At 42.2% G+C, this 26,184-nt stretch overlaps 1 protein-coding gene across 4 annotated transcripts; it reads left to right on the top strand.

Moving 5' to 3' along the window:
* On the top strand, window positions 1-25,504 carry rell2 (RELT like 2). 4 transcript variants are annotated; one of them, XM_075480800.1, is made up of 7 exons: window positions 8,553-8,831; window positions 12,731-12,798; window positions 12,921-13,127; window positions 20,123-20,185; window positions 20,552-20,615; window positions 21,239-21,415; window positions 21,525-25,504. In XM_075480800.1, exons 3-7 carry the CDS (start codon window positions 12,935-12,937, stop codon window positions 23,317-23,319), a joined length of 2,292 nt encoding a protein of 763 aa, XP_075336915.1. In that variant the 5' UTR covers window positions 8,553-8,831; window positions 12,731-12,798; window positions 12,921-12,934; the 3' UTR covers window positions 23,320-25,504. The 4 variants fall into 4 exon arrangements, with proteins under 4 accessions (XP_075336914.1, XP_075336915.1, XP_075336913.1 ...); XM_075480798.1 differs by having other exon boundaries at window positions 12,731-12,807; XM_075480799.1 differs by lacking the exons at window positions 8,553-8,831; window positions 12,731-12,798 and adding an exon at window positions 1-213.
* Window positions 25,505-26,184: the final 680 nt, after the last annotated feature.

The raw sequence follows: 26,184 nt of genomic DNA, 5'->3' as shown, positions 1-26,184 counted from the left end.
TTAGCTGACTCTGTCTGGATTCACAGAGGTTAAATTCAAACTTGCAGCAGGGTCAGATTGGAGCAAACAGATAGTTGCATTTCATCTTGCTGTCACTCTGCGCCCTTCAGCAGCCGCGCAGTTCCGGCCAGAGGACACGGAGAAGGCTGCAGCCATGGGAGTGGGACAGCCGCCCAGCAGCTGGAACACCAGGACGGAGCGGCCCGACTGAAGGTGAGCATCCAGGTGCTTGTTGCGGGGATCCGTCACCCTAATAACCGCATCCTTGTGTATTTAACCTTGACGATTAATTTTGACAAGCACGGCTGTGTGTCTGATGCTGTGTGCTGGCATGAGGCTGATGGGATGGAGAGCTCCGTTTGATGATGCAGCGAATCAGCGCAAACATATGATGATAGACACTGAAAGGGACCCGAAACGTCGTGTAGGCTATGATGAAGGGAAAGGGCAAAGCGAAAGAAATGAGCACGGTTAAGGGTTTCCGGTTGTGTGGAACACCCATTCACACGGATACAGTGCGAGTCGTTTAAGGGCGGGGGGACTTGCCTGATCAGCTCGGCTTGGTCTGATCCAGCACCGCCCGCTGAGGTGATGGATGGAGCCGGGAGGGGATCCGCGCCTCAGTCCTGCAGAGGAACGCACCTCGGCCTGCCTCAATCTGCGTCCCAAACCCTGCAGGAGTCACCGGTAACTAAAGGAATGGAGACGTTTTAATTAAAGCCAAACATCACTTCATTTTCCCGAAAGGGTAAAATATGTTTTTTTTTGTTTCTGTTTTTTCTTTTTTACTTATAATGACATTAACATCAGATAGAATTTCCAACTTTCCTACTGAGTCGTGTGAGATTCTGATGCAGCCACTTAAAGCGCGCCATGTCCAGAGCCTGAAGCAGCTCCAGACTTCATGATGTCAGGATGAGAGCTGTGTGAGACCCCAGTTTCTACTTAGTTTTTACTTAGTTTTTACTCAGTTTTTACTCAGTTTTTACTCAACTTTGGATGTGGTGGATGGGACCGTTTTCGTTGCAGATAGAATTCGCCTGTCCCAGAATGAAGATGAGGGAAAAAGTTCACGGCCTTCCCACAGGAAGTTAGAAAAATATTTATCAGATCGCCCTCATGTCAGTCCTGTTGATAAGATGCAGGCTGAATTGTATATTATTTAGCCTAATATGTGTTGGAAGCTTACCAACAGCGCAGGGGCGCGCTTTATGTTTGAGTGGGGTTGTTGTCTACTGAGGACCGTATACGCTGGATTTGCAATTATGAAGATGTTCTTTTGACTATTGCTTTTTGTTGCTTGTGGTGTGTCTTGTAGGCCCATGCGGGCTGGGCACCTTTTTGGTGTATGACACCGTTTAATAAAATAAACATAACAAACAAACAAACATGTATGTCACGTACAGACGTATTTCCAATATGAATGAATGTAAGAATCTATAGAAAACGGTTTATCCTACAGTCCTTTACTCTGTGTGTAAGTGTGTGTGTGTGTGTGTGTGTGTGTGTGTGTGGGTAAGGCCCACAGATGAACAATATTAAAATAAGATGAAGAATACTTTAGCCAGCACTTTATTAGGTGTACACTTCTTTATGTGTGCAGACTCTCTACTGTTGTGGTAGCAGAGCAGAATTTGATCTGAATCCAGAAATCTTTTGTGTGTGTATGTCTGTGTTGTGCTTATGCTCACTACATTTTTATCATTCAAAGTTTATGAAACCCTATAGGCTACAGGCCAGGCGTTATTTGAGACTGAAGACTGGCACAAACTGCAAGTACACATTCTGTACAGTACAAAGCATTTCTGACTGTACTAACCAGAGTGCCCATGATTTCAGCCATATGGCAACTGCAGCAGGTGGTGTTGGATGCATGATTCCTGCCTTGTCTGTGGTCCACGCTGGTGCTGTTGTGTGTGCACTTTTTCATTGACAAGGTCACTACTGCAAGGGCTCTCATCTCCACTCCTGCATCTGACCCCTCTGACCCTGTTCCTTGCTCGGCTGTGTTTGACTTGTTTGAGCCTGTGTCTCTGAAGGCCTTAGAGCAGGGGTTCTCAACCTTTTGCAAGCGGGGCCCCCCCTAAGACGGTTCATTGCAGTTGGGCCCACATTATTATTATTATTATTATCATTATTATTATTATTATTATTATTATTATTATTATTATCAGTAGGGGTAGGTAGGCCTATCATTATTACTAGGCTATTGTTATAACTGGCAGTAGCACCAGACTTCTAATGTGAGCTTGCAGGCATTATTATTATCATTATTGTTGTTGTTATTATTATTATTATGGTTATTGTTATTGTTATTATTATCATTATTATCAGTAGTAGTAGTAGTAGTAGGCCTATTATCATTACTAGGCTATAGCTATATGATATGAGGTTACATGCTCTTATTATTATTATTATTATTATTATTATTATTATTATTATTAGCAGTAGTAGTAGTAGTAGTAGGCCTATTATCATTACTAGGCTATAGCTATATGATATGAGGTTACATGCTCTTATTATTATTATTATCATCATCATCAGTAGGCCTATTAACATTACTAGGCTATTGCTATAACTGGGAATTGGCACTAGAACTCTGATATGAATTTATTCTTAATTATTATTATTACTAGGCCTAATAATAGGCATATCATCTGCATGTTTTACAGAAGCTTTAATGTGAGACCTGAGCCTGCTTTGCCTTGCAAAGATCCTCAATACTTGGTGCAGTGTTTGACAAACACAGCCTCAAATCATCCTCGATTTGTGCACGATTGCGGTATTTCGTCTTGAGTGCAGTCATTTTTGAGAATCCTGCCTCACACAAATATGTGGACGCGAAAGGGAGGAGAATCTTTAAGGCGACGTCACAGAGTTGAGGGTATTCCTGCATCAATGATGCCCAGAATGACGACAGAGGGCAGGAGGTAAAAAGTTCCCTCAGCCTACTGTCACTCTTCAGCTCAATAAGCTGTTCCTGCATATCAACTGGCAGCTCCTTTGCTGTGCACACAAATGGATCTCGAACCCACGCAAAAGAGCGATAATCCTCTTTAAAATGCGTTGCAAATTCTTTCCTCATTGCAGACAGGTGCTCCGACGCTGACTGAAACAGAGACGAGAAATTGTGTGACGTGCCTGCATCAGTGATGAAGTCTGCAAGGCTGGGGAACATGTCGCAGTTCCCTCGACTGATGCGGCCATGCCAGAGCTCAATTTTTTGTTTGAAGGCGTCCACTCTGTCTGCGAGGAGCAAAATATGAGTTTCGCGGCCTTGCAAAGACAGGTTGAGGCCATTCAAACGATCAAATATATCGACCAAATAGGACAGAGACGCAAGCCACATAGTGTCATCCAGATGCTTCGCCAGATCTGATTTGATATCTGTCAAAAAACACTTCACCTCCTCTCGCAACTCATACAACCGCTGTAACACCCGCCTCCTAGAGAGCCAGCGAACTTCAGTGTGCAGAAGCAGCTGTTCGTACCCTGAGCCCATCTCCTGGCAGAGGATCCCAAACAACCGAGAGTTTAGCGGCCGTGATTTAATAAGATTTATCATTTTCACGGCTTGGTTCAGCACGGAGTCAAAGAGAACAGGCATTTTTTTGGCAGCTAATGCTTCGCGATGGACCATACAATGTGTCCATTTCACAAGAGGTGCTACTTGCTGAACGCGAGCAGCTAGGCCACGCTCGCGGCCCGTCATTGCCCGTGCACCATCCGTGCATAGGCCAACGCATCGGTCCCAAGTCAAACCATTTTCACGGATAAAAATATCAAGAACATTGAAGATGGCTTCTCCTGTAGTGTGCGACTGAAGAGGCCGGCAAAACAGGACATCCTCCTCAATCGCCTTGTCCCGCAGATACCTGACATAGGTGAGGAGCTGTGCCTGCCCAGCAATGTCAGTGGATTCGTCCAGCTGCAGCGCGTAGTAGGGACTCTGTTTTACTAACTCTATGAGTTGCTCTCTGATGTCATTAGACATGTCTGAAATCCTCCTAGCTACTGTGTCATTGGACAGTGGTACTGCACCGAGTTTGGCAGCTGCACTATCTCCTATCATTATTCTGCACATGTCTTGCGCAGCCGGCAAAATGAGAGTCTCGGCAATTGTATGCGGTTTACCCAGTTTAGCTATTCTTTTAGCCACTACATACGATGCCTCCAAACACTGTTTAGACACAGTGCTCTGCACTGAAATGGTTGCCTGTTGCTGATGGAGCCCATCAAGCTTTCTTTTAAAATATTCTGCCGGTTTATCTTTAATGGCAGCATGTTTTGTTTCGAGGTGCCTTTTAAGTTTGCAAGGTTTCATGCTGTCGTTTGCCAGCACTTCGGCACACACGACACACTGAGGTCTCAGATCAGCCGTGACTGTAAATCCAAACTGCAAGTAAGCTTCGTCATACCTTCGAAGCTTTTTTGCAGCTGGTGGCGCGTCTGCCTTGTTGGCCCTCACTAGAAATCTCTCCATTTTTGTTAGGCTAATTTGGAAGTGTGGATATGTTGAGAATCTGGGACTACTCAGACGGAACTTTTGTACGTTCCTTAATGCAAGTGTTTAACAATTTTGCAGGCAATAAAGATTTTATTTTAAGATATAAGATTGTAGTGAGTGAGTGAGTGTATGAGTGTCTTTTGTCGCGTGTCATGTGTTGCAACACGGTTAAAAAGCCAGAGGGTATGGCTACCCTATTAGCTAAGTGCACGCCTAGCAGTTAAAAAAAATAGCTAGGGCTGCGATTTGGATCATTTTTACAAAGGCTATTTGTGGTATTAGTCTTTAAAAAGACTGTTTATGTTTAGTAAAGTATATCGATATCAAGACTGATAACAGATAGACTAGCGAGAGCTGGCACAAGTGAACTTGGCAAGAGACTAGACTAGAGTAGAGTGAAGCTTGACGTTTGTGTGCGGATGCTTATATAGGTTACGTTACGTGACGTCGCAGGCTCAAAATACTACCCCCTGGTAAATTTGAAATGAAACTAGTCAAACAATAGTCCAACTTCTTGCATTTTCGAGGAGGGAATTTTCGTGATTTATTATTTTTTTTTTCAGATTTTTTTTTTTTTTTCAGATTTTTTTTTTTGCCCTCATCCTGTAGTCTACTCGCGCCCCCCCGGGAGAGTGTCCGCGCCCCCCCAGGGGGGCGGGCCCCACCGGTTGAGAACCACTGCCTTAGAGGATGTGGTTGGCCAGATTAAGCCTTCAGGTTCTCCCTGTGACACTGTCCCGCCTCACTTTTTTAAAGAGGTCTTCCCTAGTATCGGGCAGTCGGTTCTGGACATTATTAACAGCAGTCTGTCTTCTGGTGTTGTCCCCCAAAGTTTTAAACATGCTGTGGTGCAACCCCTGCTTAAGAAACCCAGTCTTGATCCTGGTGTGCTTGACAATTTTAGACCCATCTCCAAACTTCCTTTTATTTAAAAATTTTTGGAAAAAGTTGTTTACACTCAACTAAAATCATTTCTGGATTAGCATGATGCCCAGGAGGTCTTCCAGTCCGGCTTTAAAACACTGCATAGCACAGAGTCAGCTTTATTAAGAGTTTTTAATGATATCCTCCTGGCGAATGACTCTGGAGACTATCTGACTCTTATCCTCCTGGACTTAAAGGGATAGTTCGCCTCTTTTGACATAAAGCTGTATGACATCCCATATTAGCAACATCATTTATGAACATCTTCTTACCCCCTGCTGCGTCCTGTGAGCGGAGTTCCAGCCTCGTTTTGGCGTTGACGAAGGTAGTCCAGCTAGTTGGCTGGGGTTTAAAAAATAAAGCGTTTTGCTTCTCAAAACAATATGCATTCAAAAGAGTAATACATTTGCATCACAAAATTGTTCTCCAGGAAAAAGTCAGACCTCACAATCACTTGGCGCTATTTTCTCTCCAGCCGCGCCTGTTTCACGGTGTTTACTGCTCGGAAGCAGGGGACTGCTCGGTCTGCACTTTGGTCTGCACGGTCTACACAGCAGGCAGTGATACGAATGTTTTCTCCCCAGAAATAGCCTTTAAGAACAGAAATGGTTCTATGGATACCTGGGTGGCAGGTGAACCTAGCGGTATGTGCCCAGTGGAGAACAGCGGAACGGTTGAGGGAACATATCGACGGTCAGGTGGACACATACCAGGGTTGGGTTAAGACTGCAGGGCCTGTTGGATCTGGTCCTCAATTTCCCAGGTAATGCTTCCAATGTTGCAGGTAGGTGGCAAAATGTCCGGTCCGGAGGTTTCGTTATCTGCAGAGAACTGTTGAGAGAGAGCATCAGGTTTAACATTGTGAGAACCAGGATGATAGGTAATTGAAAAGTTGAACCAACCAAAGAACCAGTGGGCCTGAGGGGAGTTAAATTTTTTTGCATTCTGTAGGTAGGTTGGGTTCTTGTGGTTGGTCCAAACCACAAAGAACTGCTGGAGCATTTGTGAGCCCAAATGGCATGACAAGGTATTCAAAATGACCCAGAGAAATGTTAAATGCCATTTTCCACTCATCTCCTTCCCTGATCCTGACTAGGTGATAGGCATTGTGTAGATCCAAATGACAAACATATAGTAGGCGGGGTGGTCGGTGGCGTAGTGGGTTGTGCAGGAGCCCCATGTACAGTCCTCAACACACCTTATTGAGATGAAATGGATCTCTTCCAAAGATTGTTAAGTTCTGCACAAGCATAGTAATGATGCATTGATCTGAATCAGGTGTGTTGAAGCAGGGAAACATCGAAAACCTGCAGGACAGCGGCTCTTGGGGACCGGATGTGGACATCCCTGGATTAAAGGTTCCAAAGAGATGTTGAGCTGGTTAGCCAATGCTAGCATCTAGCAGGTTCTGTTCTGCACCTGAGTCAACTAGTCTCAGAATATGGTTCAGGTGACGGTGAGGAGGCATCTAGGAAGACTGTGTCGCAGCATGACTGGAGAGAGGTATAGCTTGAGGTGTGGTGGCTGAGCTTGGCAGTGGCTTTTCTGAAGAGGAAGGAACAGAAAAACAGGCAAGGTGGACTCCAGCAGAACACCAGAAAAAACACCATTTGTAATCCTGTCTTCTGTCTGGGATGATATATCACTGGGACATATGATGGATGTATCCGGGGACACTTGTGAGGCCATGTGAGAAACATATGCTGAAAAATCAAGACTGTAATCATATATATTAGATGGACAATGAACATTAATCAAACTGTGGGTCACTTGTTCTTCCTCTCGTGTCTCCTTTTTACACCCTGGGGTGTTGAGCCCAATAATATTGAGCCTTATGTGATGGGAGCTGGAATATGGCTGGGACTGGAAGGGACTCGAAGGTTTTGGTGAATAAAGGGAATTCTACTCTTTGTTCGAGTATTGAGAGCAAACATCCTGGCAGCAACTGATACAATGTCATACACACTTTATATACGAGAGAATGGTTCATTAAAGATAATAAACTCATCAAAACTACATCACTAAGGTTATTGGAATTGATAACAGTTGGTGTACACTGACAAAATACACGCAAACATTTAGAAAATGAAGTTAGAACTAAAGTGATGCAGACTAAAAGCTGCATAATGTTCATAATGCACACTCTGCTCATCTGTTCTCACCCTGGATTGTACTCCTTCAGGGATACACAGACAGCATTCATTCACTAAATGCTTTATGGTGTGGGTCTCAGGAAAGAAATCAAACTGCCATCAGTCAGGGTTAGCAGAGTGATGCTTGTCCCCTCCACATGCCAAGGTATTAGAACTCCACAGGTACCCCTGAGTGTAGGCCAACACCTTGCATTGCAGCTCCACCCTCGCAGATATGTGTGAGTGTGTGTAAGGACAAGGCAGCAACACAGTAATCCACTCAGGAATCACAAGGGTTTTAAAAGTGCTTCGTCCATTTACCATGGTTGGCCTAAAACCTTCACTGTAATATGATCTATGACAGAATACTTTGTAAGGAAAATTTCTAATAAAAGATTTTGAAATCTTTAGGTCAAGAGGATTACAATTAAGGTAAAAAAAAACGTGACAGAAGGAGAAGTCTCAATTATGTGTTCTTAATACAAACAATTGCAGCAAGAAAGCCATAAAAGAGTGATACACCGTATCAAGTAGCATGTGATATGGACAAGCCGTACAGTCTTTGCATGATTGGGCAGATAATTGGAATAATTCATCACTATACAACTAGATCAGTGGTGATTTACACTGTAAAGGAAGGCTAAAAGTGATGCTGTTTGGAAGATGTTGTGTGTTGGTTGCTGATGATATGGGCTATCACTGCTTAACCACACATTTCAGAGGGAACAAGTGTGTGTGTGTGTGTGTGTGAGGGGCGTTATGAAATGCTGATAAGACAGCTGGAGGGCTACGCTGATAAGCTCTAACATGTTGACCCGTCTACACCATGTGTAAGCAGTTTTGCATTACGTGTTTACATTTATGAAGCACAAATATGTTTTTCCACATATCCTTGTTTACAGTAAGTGAGAGTAAAGCTCGAAGTTTGTATTCCACCTATCCAAAGGTCTACTGAAAATGTTTTCTTTGTTTGAAGGATGAACTTCCTCACTTCATTTTTTTCTGCCTCCCTCTCACACACTGTCTGCTTGTCTCTATCTTTCTGTAAAGATAGGCAGAAAAGGTGGGGCTGAGGGGAGCCCACACTGGAGGGACAAACACTGTCCCTGTCTGCTTTTAGTTTCCTATGCAGTGCACACATTTTTACATTTCGTTGACCAAATGTCATTGGATGTTGAGCTGTGTTTTATTGGCAGGCTTTATAGTGACCATGCAGACTTTAATGTGTGGATGTGTGGATATGTTCACTGTCGTCAAGCAGGAAACTGGTAAGATTTATTTTGCTTTGTACATGTGTAGATGATACTATTGATTTGGCAAATTATGAAAAATGCTTAGTTTCTTTGAAGCAATAAAGATGGAATGGGTTGTACAGTCATATAGATATATTCTAGCAATCTTGCCTAAAGGTTTTTATTGTAAACAAATGAAAGATTAAAGTTTAAGTTGAGCTTATAAGCAGCTCAGATGTCTGGAGGGGACCAGTTCCAGTCTACATAATATGAATCATTGTTATTGTCTTTTACAAGGTATGCTTCATAGATAATAAAGACAGGATTCCGACATTACTGTAGGATTGTATTATTATTGAATAGAAATAATAATAATGATAGCACAAGCCTATGGTTATTCGCTTCGTCATAGTAGCTGTTGAAAATTTGTATTTCAAACTATTTGCGGGCAATCATTCATTTTTTGAAGAATGTCTAATAGAGGCAGAATTTGTCAAAATGCTGCCCACCTCCCTCTTTATCGTTTGTGTCAACTTTTTAAGCGAGATTCTGATCTTCAGAGATCAAGTTAACCCCAAAGCCTGTATGTTTTCTCTCATTTTGCTCAGTCTCACAGAAAAATTTGAACAGAAAAATTTGTATTAGTGCCTTTATAAATTAAATCTGGTTTTCACTTTCAAAGTGATGTATTTCAACAGGACGTGTGGTTCATGTGTCTAACAATTTCTGTGTATTTAGCTGAGGGGTGGGACTCATAGATGGAAAGGATGTGTTATTAGAGCGTCACTTTTATTGTAAGCCATCATGTTTTCCTAACTTTAAGTGTCATGTTTTAAACATCTTCATTTGACCAAGTCAATGTGTAAAACAATGACAAAACAACAAATGGAAGTTCCAGAAAACAGTGACTGAAGGCAAAAAGGACATTTACAGTAAAGTTCCATGTGGTCAGGATGTGTCCTCCTCCAACCCTCCTGACCCCCAAATCCAGACTTTTTCTCTCATTCAATGTGAAGCAACATTTCACAAAATGCTGTGACATTGTTTTATTTTGTGTTATTTTCAAGTCAAACATGAAAAAACTGTGAAAATCGTGTCTGTGGACAGGGATCAATAGATTCACTTCAGGTGTCTGTCACGTTTTGCTGTGACAGACACGTATATTTACGCTCACGTTATATGCCTCTTGCTTTAATTGATGTGACAGTTGTTTCTGTAATAGCAACAAAAGCTGTCCATTTCATTCTCATTAGCGGTCTGCTTTGTTCCAATACTTTTTATTTTTCAGTTTTGCCTCCCAAAAATATTTGTTGAACAAAAACCACAAGACATGCAAACATGACACTTCATGACAGTCTTAAATATCTCCACTACACAGCCTCCAAAATTGAGAAACTACCCCAATGACAATCATCAAGTTTACACTTTCACAATTATCTTTTGGTGGTAAAAGCATTTTATTGTTTTAGTTTCTGAACTCATTTACATCTTTTCCAATTTGTATCCTGCTTGAAAGATACACTATTTTGCCAAAAGTATTCACTCACCCATCCCAATAATTAAATTCAGGTGTTCCAGTCACTTCCATGGCCACAGGTGTATGAATTCAAGCACCTCGGCATGCAGACTGCATCTACAAACATCTGTGAAAGAATGTTTCTCTCTCAGGAGCTCAGTGAGTTCCAGCATGGTACCATGATAGGATGCCACCTGTGCAACAAGTCCAGTGGTGAAATTTCCTTCCTTGCTAAATATTTCACAGTCAGCTGTCAGATATTTGTATTATAACAAAGTGGAAGTGATTGGGAATGAGTGAATCGCTACAGACCTCCAAACTTCATGTGGCCTTCAGATTAGCTCAAGAACAGTGCGTAGAGAGCTTCATGGAATGGGTTTCCATGGCAACTGCATCCAAGCCATACATCACCAAGTGCAATGCAAAGCGTCGGATGCAGCGGTGTAAAGCACGCCGCCGCTGGACTCTAGAGCAGTGGAGACGCGTTCTCTGGAGTGACCAATCAGGCTTCTCCATCTGGCAACCTGATGGAGGAGTCTGGGTTTGGCGGTTGCCAGGGTAACGGTACTTGTCTTACTGCATTGTGCCAAGTGTAAAGTTTGGTGGAGGGGGGATTATGGTGTGGGGCTGTTGTTCAGGAGCTGGGCTTGGCCCCTTAGTTCCAGTGAAAGGAACTCTGAATGCTTCAGCATACCAAGAGACTTTGGACCATTTCATGCTCCCAACTCTGTGGAAACAGTTTGGGGAGGGCCCCTTCCTGTTCCAACATGACTGCGCACCAGTGCACAAAGCAAGGTCCATAAAGACATGGAGGAGCCAGTTTGGTGTGGAAGAACCTGAATGGCCTGCACAGAGTCCTGACATCCACCCGATAGAACACCTTTGGGATGAATTAGAGCAGAGACTGTGACTCAAAAACTCCCATAAACACTCCTAAACCTTGTGGAAAGCTTGCCCAGAAGAGTTAAAGCTGTTATAGCTGCAAAGGGTGGGCCGACGTCATATTAAACCCTCTGGATTAAGAATGGGAGGTCACTTAAATTCATATGGGTGTAAAGGCAGATGAGCCAATACTTCTGGTAATATAGTGTATGAATTCTTTTATTTTCATTTACTTTTTTTCTCAGTTTGCTTGAATACTTACTTTAAGTTTAAAACACTAAACCCCATTCCATTTTACCTCGAGGAGGTGACACAAATGCGAAAAGTTTCTATTTTGTAATCGCTGCATTGATCTGCTTTTTGTTATCTGTGATCCAGGCTCATGACCCAGTCCATAAAACTCGATGGTGATGAATTAAAGGGGACGTGGCATATTCAAATTATTTCAATTTCTAAACAACAACATATTTAGCTATTTTGTTGGAACCCCTGTTGTCACTTATCAATACAGACTGTAGCTTTTAGCATCAGCTTTCAACAGGCCAGGTAAACATACTGAAACATTAGATTTCAACAGCATAATCTGATGCTCTGTATGATGGCCACAGTCTCCTCCTATGTATATGTACATAGAATCTGTAAATGGTAATCTGACACTGACAGCAGATTCATGCAGATCTGATCAAAGCCTGATCATTGCTGCTTGTGAATCTATTTTTATCCTCCTTTCCTGTGTACTCAGAGTTGGAAATGAGAATGTGTTGAAGGCATGAAACCCTCACAGCCTTTCTGCCCAGAGAACCATTAGATACACTGATAATTCACTCTGTATAGATTTGATCTGGGTAGAAATTCAATTCAGTTCAGTTTCATTTTTAAAGCACCAAATTACAGCAAATGTCATTTCAATGCACTTCAGTGATACAGTCCGATTCAAGCCAATTAGCCCAACTCATAATCCAGTAATCATAACCCAGTCAAATCCAAATAAAAAAACAATGTGTTGTGCATGGTATTGGCAGCACTGTGCACGTGTCATTCTCAATCACACAACATAGTGTTAAATGGCATTTTAGCAAATAAGACTTACATATAATATGACATCATGTTCCTTCCTTTTCTTTTAATCTAATGTCTTACTTAATTCTCTTTTAATAGTGACATGGGTTTCTTCATGTCAGCTTTATGTTGTGGCCTCTTCACGAAGTGCCAGGGACAAATTTACCTGACTCCCGCCCTCTGGTATTCGCATACCATCTGGGACGAGCCCACAACCGACATGATTTCAAATGGGGCTATTTTTTCTAAAACTCGTGCATGTGATTGGATGAAGAATCTGTCCGTCATCTTGACTGACACGCCACTTCAGCCACTCCCAATGACTCAACCCGTGACGTAGCTCAGAGCTTACCTGACTCCCGCCCTCTGGAGCATGAATGGGCGGCCATAACGCCGCCCATTCATCCAAAGTCCCACCCAGAGATTAATGATTGGCTCTGATTATTTTCTAATCGGACGAAACACATATGACTCCCAGGCTCCTCAGATGGCTGTGTGAGGAAAGGCAACGCCCCCGCGTGTAGTTGGTGAACGCAGCCAGATGATGTGAGTCAGGTTAGAGACAAATGGCCTCGGTTCCCAAACATTTATTCTGGACAAGTTGAAACCAAAAATGACAGAATTATAGTTTGACAACATTAACAATCCAAATTCTGTCTTACTCTCAGGTTAAAGCCACATTATGACTGAATTAGAAGCGTCAGGAGTAGGGGAGCCTCCGCCCTACATGATCTTTCTGGTGGTCTTCTTGTTCTTCCTGACTGGACTGCTGGGCTTTCTAATCTGCAAACTGCTGAAAGAGAAGGGCTACCGCTGCCGAACCGGAGACGTGGATGATGAGGAGGAGGAGGAGAAGCTCGGAGAAAATGAAGATGGTAGGTTGAGAAGAAAATCAATTCTGGGATCTGTAATTTAATTTATTAGTTTAAAAAAAACACTATTTAGCATAGAGTGCATAGGTGTGGTGGTTAACACCGTCGCCTCACAGAAAGAAGGTTCTAGGTTTAACTCCCGGCTGGGGCCTTTCTGTGTGGGGTCTGCATGTTCTCCCCGTGTATGCGTGGGTTCTCTCCGGGTACTCCGGCTTCCTCCCACCGTCCATAAAGGGAGGATGGTGAATTGGTGTCTCTAAAGTTGTCCCTAGGAGTGAGTGTGAGGGTGTGTGGTTGTTTGTCTCTGTGTGGCCCTGTGATGGACCGGCGGCCTGTCCAGGGTGTACCCCACCTCTCGCCCAATGACCGCAGGGATAGGCTCCAGCTCCCCCGCGACCCGACCGACGGATTCAGCGGGTATTGAAAATGGATGGAATATTTAGCATGTGAAGACAATGGTATAACAATACTCATGGACATCTGGGGGTCTCATATTGTCATCAGCTTTCTGAGAAATTTATCCCAGTTGTTACAATATAATATAATATAATATAATATAGGCAAGGCAAGGCAAGGCATCTTTATTTATATAGCGCATTTCATACCACAGGCAACTCAATGTGCTTTACATAAAGACAAGGCATTTAAAAGAACAGCATAAAAACAAGCAATTTAAAGAGAAAAAAATAGAATAAAAATTTAAAAACACAGTTAAAAGCAATCAAAGAAAAGGGGAAAAAGAAACTCAACCATAAGCATACAGAGAAGAGAAATGTTTTTAACCTGGATTTAAAAGTGCTTACTACAATATGATAGAAAATAATAGAATAGAAAAGAATAGAATAGAATAGAAAAGAATAGAAAAGAATAGAAATATGCAGTATTAAAGTGGACCAATAGCAGTTATTGAACAGATGTACAAATAAGCAGTATGTTTAACAGATGTGTAAAAATATGTCTAAAGTGCATATAGAGAAATAATGAGCAATGCTTTCAGCTTTTATTGTACAGAGTGATGGCATGTGGCAGGAATGGATTCCTGTATCCGACCCTTCTACTGAAGCGGCCGGTGTGAGAAGGTGCTCCGCTGTCTGACCACAGTGTGATGTTTATTATCCATAATGGACAACAGCTTATTCAGTGTCCTCCTCTCCACCACGGTCTCAAAAGACTCCAACCTGAGACCGAGTGCAGAGCCAGCTTTCTCAATGATTTTGTCCAGTCTGTTAGTGTCGCTGGCTCTGGTGCTGCTGCCCCAACACACGGCAGCAAAGAAGATGGTACCACTGCTAACGTATCTCCAACATCTTGCTGCACACGTTGAAGGATCTCAGCTTCCTCAGGAAATAGAGTCTGCTCATCCCCTTCTTGCACACAGCCTCAGTATTAGGTACCCAGTGGAGTCTGTTTCCGATCACCACTCCCAGTTATTTGTAGTTCTCCACCACCTCCACCACCTCCACCCCAATCCTTAGTGGCTGTGAAGGCGTCCTCTTCTTCCTTCTGAAGTCGATCACCATCTCTCTGGTCTTGCTGACGTTCAGCCTCAGGTGATTCTGTTCAGAGCACTCCACAAAGTTGTCCACCAGTGTCCTGTACTCCCCCTCCTCTCCATCTCCTATACACCCAACAACAGCTGAGTCATCAGAAAACTTCTGTAGGTGACATGACTCAGAGTTGTACTGGAAATCAGTGGTGTATAAGGTTAAGAGAATGGGAGAATCAGACAGGACACTGCCCAGTCAGACAAACTGCGGCCTGCCTGTCAAGTAGTCAGTAACCCAGGAGATCACTCAGTGGGGTCACATGGCACTGAAAGGATCGGATAATTGGCTAAATTACAATAAGACTGAGTTATTTAGTTCATGTAGACACCTTAATCTGACAAGAAACTGGATCGGATTGGATTCAGACCCCGAGATAACTGGGTTGAAACTAAGTCCCCAAAGTAGCTCAAGAAACACGCCATTAAAGGCAGCACAACTTTCCTTCTCCCCCACACATATATCTAGCCCAAAACTCCTTCCAGACCAAGAAAAGTCCAACCCACCAACTAATATATCTTCATCCCTCGGACAAATTGCTAGCCCATTACAAGCCCAATCTCCCTCAATTGCTGTAGCTGCTAGCCCAATACTTGACACCATGTTATTATCAACAAAAAGCCCCTCTTATACAGCAGCTGAGCCAAACCCACCATTCACAAGTTCACCCTGTCCTCCCATGAAGTTATCCATAACGGAACCAGCTTTAGGAGACACCATCCCAAAGACTGAAAAAAAGAGAGCTGGAATTCTAAAAACAGCTAAACTGTCAGCAGTTGCAACGGAAGAGTCCAGAAGTTCTGGCCTTTCCTCTCCCTCTGGTCAGCTTTTTAAAGATAGACCGAGCAGTTTATCACCTTCAAGCCCGTCATCCCCGTCCTCACCTCAAAGGAGCAGGATAACTAGTGTGACCATCGTTAAAGTCAGTCCTGACAGCAAGAGAGAGTTCCCTGTTGTCACTGTGGTCGAGAAAGAAGAACCATCTTCTCCAATGAAAGGTCAGAGAGGAGAGACTTCTGAGCATGTTTTTAAATTAGGAAAAGAGGAAAAGAGTCCAGCTGTTTGTGAACAAAGAGGCATCCCTGTTTTCAGTGTTGGACAGTCAGAGAGTCAGAGCAGAGAAAGCTCAGGTATAGAGATTAGCCCAACACTGAGTCAGGAGAAGGATGTCATGATGGAGATGGAGGATATTAAAGATTGCAGAGTGGCACAAGAGGATAGAGCAGAGGGGTCAGAAGAGGAGGGCACGAGGATGATGCCCACTCAGCCTGAACAGGACCAAGAGGTGAAGTCTGAAGATGGTAAAACCTTTAAGACGTTCTGTGATGAAAAAGAAAGAAGCGACACCACACAGTGAACTATAAGAAAAGATAAGTTACTAAACTAATGACCTATGATAATTATGATTACGCTTATAATCATTTAACCACAGCACTAAAGATGTTGCAAGGAGACTGGATCGGTTGGTTCACTCTAAACCTGCTGGTAGACGCTGAAGCTCGTGGTGAATCAGACTTTGCGTTCTGCGCATGCTCCAGATGTTTTCCCGGGGTCGTGACCCGGAAGTCAAAGGAGACGATATTCCTGTTGTTGTCGCCGTCAGAAAGAAACAAACAACGCGATGGAGAATGCTCCGTTGGGCATCGAGTTTGTGCAACAAGCAGCTCATCACAGACCAAATGTAGAGGGACGTAGCTTCATCTTGCTCTGCGTTCTCCATCTTTCTCCAATGCCTGAGTTTGTTGTTGTTGTTGGTGGTGAAGAGGTCAACAGGAAGTGGCTCTATTAGCAATAGTTGAAATGGGTACAGCGCCACCTATCATACCGGAGTATGACACGCTTTGTTCCTCTGATCCCATTCATTGGAAGGCACTGGAGAAATCAAAGAACGTGATTCTCACAGTGTTTCCTCCACCATTCAAGTGCATGTGGGCTCGCTGCAGCAGGTACATGACAGCGTTATAACCTAAATGTGGCAAATTGCAAGGGGACCAGAAGCGTCCTCACCTGTGGCCTCAGCTGGGTCAAGACCAGTCTCTCCATGACCTTCATCACATGAGATGTGAGGGCGACTGGTCTGTAGTCTGCTGGGTCGGATGGCCTCGACTTATTGGGGACTGGACTGGTTGTTAGAGCAACACTATAAATAATTTTGATCTATGTTTGTTTTTTTCTAATTAATGCTAAGTAGACTGCATTTGTTTTTCACTTTTCTAGTCTTGTTGACTACCAAGCCACATTCCCCTACTCACACACATGTTCAAATATAGTTATTTTATAAGGCACATATAAAGCAATCCCTGTTCAGCAAAGTGCTGCACAGAAGAGAACAAAAATAACAAAAAATGAAAACATATAAGCAGACAGATTGCAAAAGTAAGAAATGAAATAATAAAAATGCTTAAGAGTGATGGAATTACCGAGAGTGTTGATGCAGTTAAAGGCCAAGGGGAACAACTATGCCTTCAGCTGTGTTTTAAAGCTGTCAGAACAGGGGTGGTACTTTTCTGTTGTGAGTCCTGCCGCTAAATTCTGAACCAGCTGCAAACTTGCTCAAAGAGACTGACTGATGTCCAGGTACAAGCAGGTACAATAATCCAGCTTTGAGGTGATTAAAGCTCTAAGGACTGCCTTTAAGTGATTACAGGAAAGGATGGATTTCAGTTCAGCAACTTTTCTCATTTGGAAAAAAAAACATTTTTTACCACTGAATTTATCTGGGGAGACCAGATATTATCTATATCCAACATTTACCTCCTGAAGCCAGTTTTGGATAGAAGTGACAGCTGTGGAGTTCTCAGGATTTATGGGCAGGTCGATTTGTGTATTATCTGTATAGCAATAGAATGAGATGTTATATTTTTGGGAAATGTAGCCTCAGGGGAAGCAAACAGTGTGAAAAAGATTGGTCCCTAAATAGATCCTTGAGGAACTCCTCTAATGACTGGGGCTGTTGAGGAGGACTGATTTATCTTAACAGAGAAAGTCCTGCCTGTTAAATAAGAAGCAAACCAGTCCACCAGTTCCCAAGGACACTTAAATCTATGGAGAGGGAACGGTAGAGGTTGGGCCACGGACCCTCCAAATGGCAGACAAATACTCTTCCTCTTCACCTACAGCTTCCATATCACTACTGTTGGTCAAGTTACTTAGACATAGTAATTAGTTACTGATTGCTTCTTCGAGAAAGTAATCCAGTTACTTTACTGATTACTTATTTTCAAAAGTAATTAGTTACTTTAGTGATTACTTTACTTAGTTACTTTTCAAAAACATGATGCACAACCTGAGTAGCTATAAACAATAGACCTTTCAGCCTAATTCTATTCTCTCTGCATATTCCATCATATAGAATTGATATAATAGAAAGCTATTATTATTTATAAGCTATTATCATTTGCAGATTGTATCCTGCAAATGAATTTTTTTGCGGTATTTGACACCGCTTTTGGTCGGTATTTTTTCTATGATGGGTCGGAATGATTCAGAGTCTACAGTGGAAATGGGCAATATGTCCTCGACAATACAGCCAGCTACTAGCTTCTTCAGTTCAGCGGACTGTTTTCACCTGTTCAGCAGGAGAGCGGCCGTCGGCGGTTTGCCCGGTGGAGTTGGATGTGGTCGCCGCAGCGGTCATGTCAGCGGGGGGTTCAGGGGGTTTCTCAATGAGCTTCACATTCCTGTGCCGGCTTGCTAGGTGCTTGCTCAGACTTGAGGTGGAATTTTTTGTTGTAGATAAAAAAAATCTCCCCACGCAGTGTACAGCGGACGCTAATGTTTTTGTCACTTTTTACCGAGTCAAACTCAAAGTACTGTCGGTACTTCCAAGCATTAAACGCTGGTCCTGCTCTCTCCCGCTCCGTGTTATCTGATGTTCTACACGCACTGACGTTCATACGTGATGGTCACGAGACGCTCTCACAAACAAAATCAGGGTTTAGTAACGCAGCCTGCTTGCTGGAAAGTAACAGTAACAGTAACTTACTTTACTCGTTACTTGATAAAGTAATCGGATTACAGTAAGGGCTTACTTCTAACGCGTTACTACTCATCACTGCATATCAGCTTCTTTTTAACCAGTTCCTGCTAAAAATATTGCAGGCTTTTTAGCTGCAAAAACGTCCACTCTGTTCACAGTTGCTGTTTGATGCTGGTCAGATGGTGCACAGCGGCAACATCAAAGCTTTAAATTAAAAACAGCAGCCTTCTATTGAAATGAATATAATGCAAGAATAATATGTCGCCTAAGAAAACCAAAGCAATGAGAAGAAAATTACTTTATCAATCCTGGGAGGGAAAATATGTTCTTACAGTTTAACAAATGACTAATGCCTTGAATAAAAATGAACAGATTAAAAAATAATAAGAATATGAATGCATAATCAATATAAAGGGTTATTGTGTAAGGCTATTGCTATGGCTCCCCTAATGTCCTGTGAATGTGGAGGATGGTTAGTGTAGTTCTTTATGTTAGGGGGCTCCAGAGCAGTCCCCAGCACAGAGCCAGACTTCTTTATCAGTTTGTTCAGTTGCTTTGAGTCTCTGCTCTGATGCTGCAAAGCAGACTGCACTCTCCACAACAGACTTATAAAAGACATGCAACATCACATACAACATAAACTATCAGGTATCTGTAGACTTACACCCCACAATTGTGGAGTCATCGGAGTATTTTTGGAGATGACAGGGCACTGCAATGGTCCTGTTCTACCTAAATGAGGCTAAATGAAAAATTCTGTTCAGCGAGGTAAAACTTTAGAGTAATGATAAGTAATAATTCAGTTCATCACAAAGTAAAAAAAGCAAAAATGTATGCGTACTTGATCCTTTTTTACAATAAGAATATTCATCAGTGCAGCTTTAACATAAGGGGTCATGTGAATAATCTAGATTCAGCTGCTTTGGAATCTGTTTATGTTTTCCTCTTTCTTCATCTTCCTTTTCTTTCCATCCCACTCTGTTTTCCATCCACAGCACTTCCCCAGAAATACACAAACACTCACTAAAATATGTGGTCATCTTTGAAGTGTGTATTACAAGCACTCACATGCCAAAACGTACTCTCACTGTGATACATAGAACTGTCTATGAGAATGTAATGGCATCACACACATGTAAACACGCACATAGACATGCATAAAAAACTAAATATGCAGGACAAGATAGATTAATCTGAAATGCACAATGAACACTTGGAAAATCCCCCAAAGGACCATCTCAGGAAGTTATTTCTTTTATCAGCTGAAACTATGTAAAATTTAAGATCATAACAGCAAGATGTCTTTAAAGACATTACTATCCGGTACACTGATGTCACAGTCAACTGTTTCCACTCCAGCTATTCTGAACCAAAGAAAGTCCCTGATGGACACCAATGGAACTGTGGAGGTCCAAAGCAGTATCTAAAAGCTGTGCGTTTCATTTGTTTGTGTGCTTTGCTTTGCTGCGTTTCAGATGAGAATGAGGACAACCAGGATACAGTGGAGCAGATCCTCAAGTGCATCATAGAAAATGAAGGTAACAAGCATCAAAACAATCTTAAACAGTTGTTTGAATTTGATGCTGGGAAACTTGGCTTTGATTGTGTTTAGTTTAAAGCTCTAACAAGCTTCATTTATTCCAATCATATTTATGTCTGATAAATTATTATTGGCTGTTCTCTGTATTGTTGTGACTGTGATATATCTGGTTCAAATATTTCTGAAGGAAAGCTGTCGTTGTCATATTCAACTATCTTTGATTTGACCATTTTCATGCCACAGATACATAGATAGGTAGAAGGTCCACATATGTCGTCCTTTTGTTGTTATTAGAGGCAATCAGCATGTGTCAAAAAGTTAATTTAACTATAACTCAAATTTGGATTTCTCCTGACACCTCTAGCCAATATGGAAGCCTTCAATGAGATGTTGGGAAACCACAATGTCTGTGTGCGCCATGATCCCAGGTAAGATCATTCAGACAAGCCCATGTAACACATTCAGTCACCTTTGCCTGTATGTTAATGTCACAATGAAACAGGATCTGCTCTTCATTTGTGACTGAGATCTTTAAGAATATACAGTTTGTTGTAACAATGAGCTGCTAAATCAACAAAATCATTCCCATATTTGACCATACATTATTTTCAGTGTGATAGTCTTTGAAATGAAATCAAACAGTTCTGTAAACATTGATGCATTGTGTACTTTTTTTTATAAACATTGGCACATTTCAAGGTGTGGAATACATAAAGATATAAGTTCAGTCAGTCCTGGTAATCAGTGCGTTGGTAAAAGCTGGAAAATAGGCAGGTGTTAAGACTTGAGAGGCCAGATGAGGGGGTCAGTTTTGACTTCCTACCAAAGTGGTCCTAAAAGGAGCAAAACATGAACATGGTGTCTGGGAATGTTGCTCCATAGAGTACAGAGGTCTTCAGATGTTGGCGCCTTGGCAGATTGGAGCTCTTAGGACTGCATCCAATAACTAACAGCATATTTGTTAGGTGTGTTTGTGATGTTTTGCTAAACTGTATAAAAGTAGTTTAACTATGAAATGTAATCTAAAAATCTTGTTGCTATTGATGTCCAGGTTGCGTAAGGAGTCCATTGGTGGTGTTCCTCCACATCTCCATACAGTCCACTCAGGCACTGACCACAACTCCTGCCACCTCTGTGCCCAGGTTCGGTCTAAAAAGGGTCGCAGACAAAGCAGAACGCCTCGCTTCAAGCAGCGTCCTCGGGAGCAGACGGTCTTTTCTGTTGGAAGGTAACAGCTCACGATTTTGCTCTTTTGTAAAGTACAGTATAGATAGGCAATGTCAGCAAATGAAAGGGAAAGATCAAAATGCCATTTCAGCGTATCACTATCCCCACAGATTCCGGGTGATACATACTGATAAGAAGCTGCATGGAGGTCCTAATGCATTGGCTGTCTCAGGGGACCAGCTGGACGAGTCCCAGGACAGCGAGGACAGGAAGGAGGGAGGGTATAATCTGAGAAGCATGTTTAAAGAAGCCCGACCCCCTTCAGAAAATCCAAATGGAGTAGCTGCAAATGTGGGGAAGCGAAAGAAGAGTATAACTATATTTGGGGTGAGGCGGAGCAGTGACCCGATTGGACTAAAAGTAAAAGAGGGGACCAGGAGTGAGACCGGAGGGATAAAATTTGCTACTCAGCAGCCACCTCCAGTGCTGGAGGAACCTGTACAGGCAGAGAACATTGAACCTGATCCTGAATGTGATACAAAGTCCAGTTCCAAGCCTGAAACTGAGGCTGCTTTAGCTGTTAATTTGCCATGTGTCCAAAGTAAGAAACAGGCTTACGACTCCAGCCCAGGCCCTCTAGAAGACTTTAAACTTTCGCCAAGACCTGAACCCAAGCCTTCCAATGAGAGAGCAGCAGCTACTGCCCCCACTTCGCTTTCTGTTTCATCTGAGAGAACATTAAATGTTGATAAGATAAAAATGACTGAAGAGGTCTACAATCCAGGACCAATACAGACCTCAACACCCATCGCCCCCATAATGGCATCCATCTCAGGTGGCATAACTCCTGGTCAGTCTGAGTCCTATTCTCTCCAAGGCTTTTCAGTTGCCCAAACTCCCCCTGACCCAAGCTCCAGCCCAGATCTGGAGCCAGGAATTGGTGCTGGCCTAACTTTAATAAGTTTAGGTTCATCCCCTAGCTCAGCCATTGCAGAGTCACTAAGTCCCCAAAGTAGCTCAAGAAACACGCCATTAAAGGCAGCACAACTTTCCTTCTCCCCCACACATATATCTAGCCCAAAACTCCTTCCAGACCAAGAAAAGTCCAACCCACCAACTAATATATCTTCATCCCTCGGACAAATTGCTAGCCCATTACAAGCCCAATCTCCCTCAATTGCTGTAGCTGCTAGCCCAATACTTGACACCATGTTATTATCAACAAAAAGCCCCTCTTATACAGCAGCTGAGCCAAACCCACCATTCACAAGTTCACCCTGTCCTCCCATGAAGTTATCCATAACGGAACCAGCTTTAGGAGACACCATCCCAAAGACTGAAAAAAAGAGAGCTGGAATTCTAAAAACAGCTAAACTGTCAGCAGTTGCAACGGAAGAGTCCAGAAGTTCTGGCCTTTCCTCTCCCTCTGGTCAGCTTTTTAAAGATAGACCGAGCAGTTTATCACCTTCAAGCCCGTCATCCCCGTCCTCACCTCAAAGGAGCAGGATAACTAGTGTGACCATCGTTAAAGTCAGTCCTGACAGCAAGAGAGAGTTCCCTGTTGTCACTGTGGTCGAGAAAGAAGAACCATCTTCTCCAATGAAAGGTCAGAGAGGAGAGACTTCTGAGCATGTTTTTAAATTAGGAAAAGAGGAAAAGAGTCCAGCTGTTTGTGAACAAAGAGGCATCCCTGTTTTCAGTGTTGGACAGTCAGAGAGTCAGAGCAGAGAAAGCTCAGGTATAGAGATTAGCCCAACACTGAGTCAGGAGAAGGATGTCATGATGGAGATGGAGGATATTAAAGATTGCAGAGTGGCACAAGAGGATAGAGCAGAGGGGTCAGAAGAGGAGGGCACGAGGATGATGCCCACTCAGCCTGAACAGGACCAAGAGGTGAAGTCTGAAGATGGTAAAACCTTTAAGACGTTCTGTGATGAAAAAGAAAGAAGCGACACCACACAGTGAACTATAAGAAAAGATAAGTTACTAAACTAATGACCTATGATAATTATGATTACGCTTATAATCATTTAACCACAGCACTAAAGATGTTGCAAGGAGACTGGATCGGTTGGTTGACAGAACAGCCGATTGGAGAAACATTTTTTTCTAAACTTTTTTTTCATAATTACTATGCGACTACTCTATTATATTATACTATATTACTATATGATTTGCAAATTCCGAATTCTTTAAATGTGAGCAGTCCCTGACTTTGCTGCTAACACCACTGAGGTTTTCAACTGGTGTCACGATGTTTGGATATGTATGCATGAAAACGTTTGTTCAGACATTCCCCTCAAGATGAATCATTACACATATTAAAGACTGCTTTTCAACTGCAGTAGTGCTTAATAGTTTGTAACATTTCCTCTAGATTTGTGCATGAATATAATCTACAGGATCAGAAAATATTAAAGAGACGTTGCTGAACAGAGGCATTGAGAATATTAGACTTTTTTATTTGGATAAATGATCATTTATACATATCTTTGAGAGGAAAATGTATTTGGAGCTTTGTTTTCAGTATCATTTTGAGGGTATGACTCACTTGTGCAGCAATAGCAGCAGCTAAATCATTCTTCTAACTGTTGTAATGTCCTGTGCATCAATCTTCTTTATGAAACAGCTGCAACTGGGGTGTTCAGAAAGTTTCTCACATGAACTGTTTGTAAACTACCGTAATTGTTTAAATTGAGCTTCAGCAACTCTTTGCCTGAGAAACCTGCTTAGTTCCTGCTATGATACACTTCTGCAAACAGGATGTGGAGATCACTCAGATAAGATCCCTGTTCTTTAACAGGACACCACTCACACCTGATTATAATTCCACTGAACATAAACTTCTCACTCTGATTTAAATCAGTTGCTAATCATAAATGTTCACCTACTTTTGCCACTCACAGATATATAACATTTTCCCAAAAAAATAAATGATCAAATGTTGCATTTTCTGCTACTTTGTTTGACAAGGTTCTCTTCAACAGCTTCTCAAATTCTGAAAGCTTCACAGACTTTCAAACACTCTTATGTTTCCATCGTCAGGTCACAATAGTTGGCTACTTGACTTAACCTTTTTAATCACTGTCCCATTAGCCTTTACTTTAAAAATGGAACTAATTAATACATTTTAACACTCCACACTAAGTTATATACCCCATACCAGCCCACAGGTATATAATGATCTTCTTTTATCAATAAATACAATATTGATTACTGCGAAACATTACTATTTTCATGATAATGATAATTATTATTACTGTCTGTCTGATATTGACTGACTGAATGAGAGGCCAACAAACTGGACAAAATCTCTCCTTTTGCACACAACATCAATACTTGCTGTTTATTGTGAATAAAGATACGATCCCAGGCCATTTGAGGATTTCCCTGCTTCAAAAGAAATGCTTAAGAATGGATCAAAATCTGAATATATTGCTTTTCAATGTGGTCTACAAATTAGTAGTAATTATTTATTGTTAAGTAATTGTATGGATTCCCCCCACGCTGCAGTTGTAATTTTAGCAGATACATAAAAACATAACCAATTTTCTTCAGCTTGTCTGATATCCTGTTGGGGATTTCCTGCTGAAAGCAGAGAGAAGAGTTCCCTCTCAAATTAAGTGTACTGACATCAAAATGTTGCTCAGAAGTCAGAGATATGTCAGTCACCAGTTTGCAATCACTCCAAAAAAGAAGTAATATAGAATTGGATTTCCATTGAATGTTTGATAGTGATAGGCTCCAGCCCCCCGCGACCCGACAGCTGGATTAAGCGGGTATAGAAAATGGATAGAATGATGGATGTTTGATAGTGATGTTTGACTAGCTTCACAGTCAACTGGCTAATTGACAAGCTAAGTGCAAGGTGAGGTCTGACTTGCTTAAATGTGAATTGTTAACTGGAGCAGTGTTATCAATGTTTTGATTTGAAAACACTGCTTATCATTGATTGATGTTAAAGGCAAAAATGGATGGCAGTCTCTACTCAGATCTATTGATCTGTGTATTTGCAAATCAAGATTAACAGTAGAAACACACATTGAGAAAGAGTGGGCAGATGGACTAATGAAAACGTGGAGATCCATTTAATCAATGTTTTTGTCCAAAATGTATTAAAGGGGAACTCCGGGGCATTTGAAGCGCAATCCCATTGCTAGAGGTTGTCAAATACTGACAGTAGGACACAGACTGGTGCAAATCGGCGCTCCCTGTGCGGAGATTGCGCTGTTTGCGCAGCCTGTCATGCGAGGCTAATACGTGGTGGCCAAAGGGCAAGTGCTAAACCTTCCACGTAAAACAACAACTTGCACACTGCAGAAACGTCACACCACTTTATAACCCATCCGACAATAAAGTCACAAGCCTTACCATGAAAACCATATGCATGGTTCTCACATTACTGGCATGGGGACGTTACAAAACAACTTTATAAACAGCATGTCACTTACCGGTTGTTGGTATGCTCGCGCATGTGAAAGCCCAAAAGAGTCAATGGACGAAAATCCCATATACAAAACAATTATCTTCTCTAGAAAAACTGCGTTCAAGTATTTAAAACATTACAACAACAGCAAACAGCGCAATCGCCGCACAGGGATACATGCCCAACAATGCACAACAATACATGCCCAGTAATATTGTTGTAATGTTTTAAATACTTGAACGCAGTTTTTCTAGAGAAGATAATTGTTTTGTATATGGGAGTATCGTCCATTGACTCTTTTGGGCTTTCACATGCGCGAGCATACCAACAACCGGTGAGTTACATGCTATTTATAAAGTTGTTTTGTAACGTCCCCATGCCAGTAATGTGAGAACCATGCATAT

This window comes from Odontesthes bonariensis, chromosome 13 (genome assembly GCF_027942865.1).
Source record: "Odontesthes bonariensis isolate fOdoBon6 chromosome 13, fOdoBon6.hap1, whole genome shotgun sequence".
Classification (NCBI taxonomy): domain Eukaryota; kingdom Metazoa; phylum Chordata; class Actinopteri; order Atheriniformes; family Atherinopsidae; genus Odontesthes; species Odontesthes bonariensis.
The sequence above is the reverse complement of the archived record's forward strand: the minus strand, read 5'-3'. Positions and strand labels throughout refer to the sequence as shown.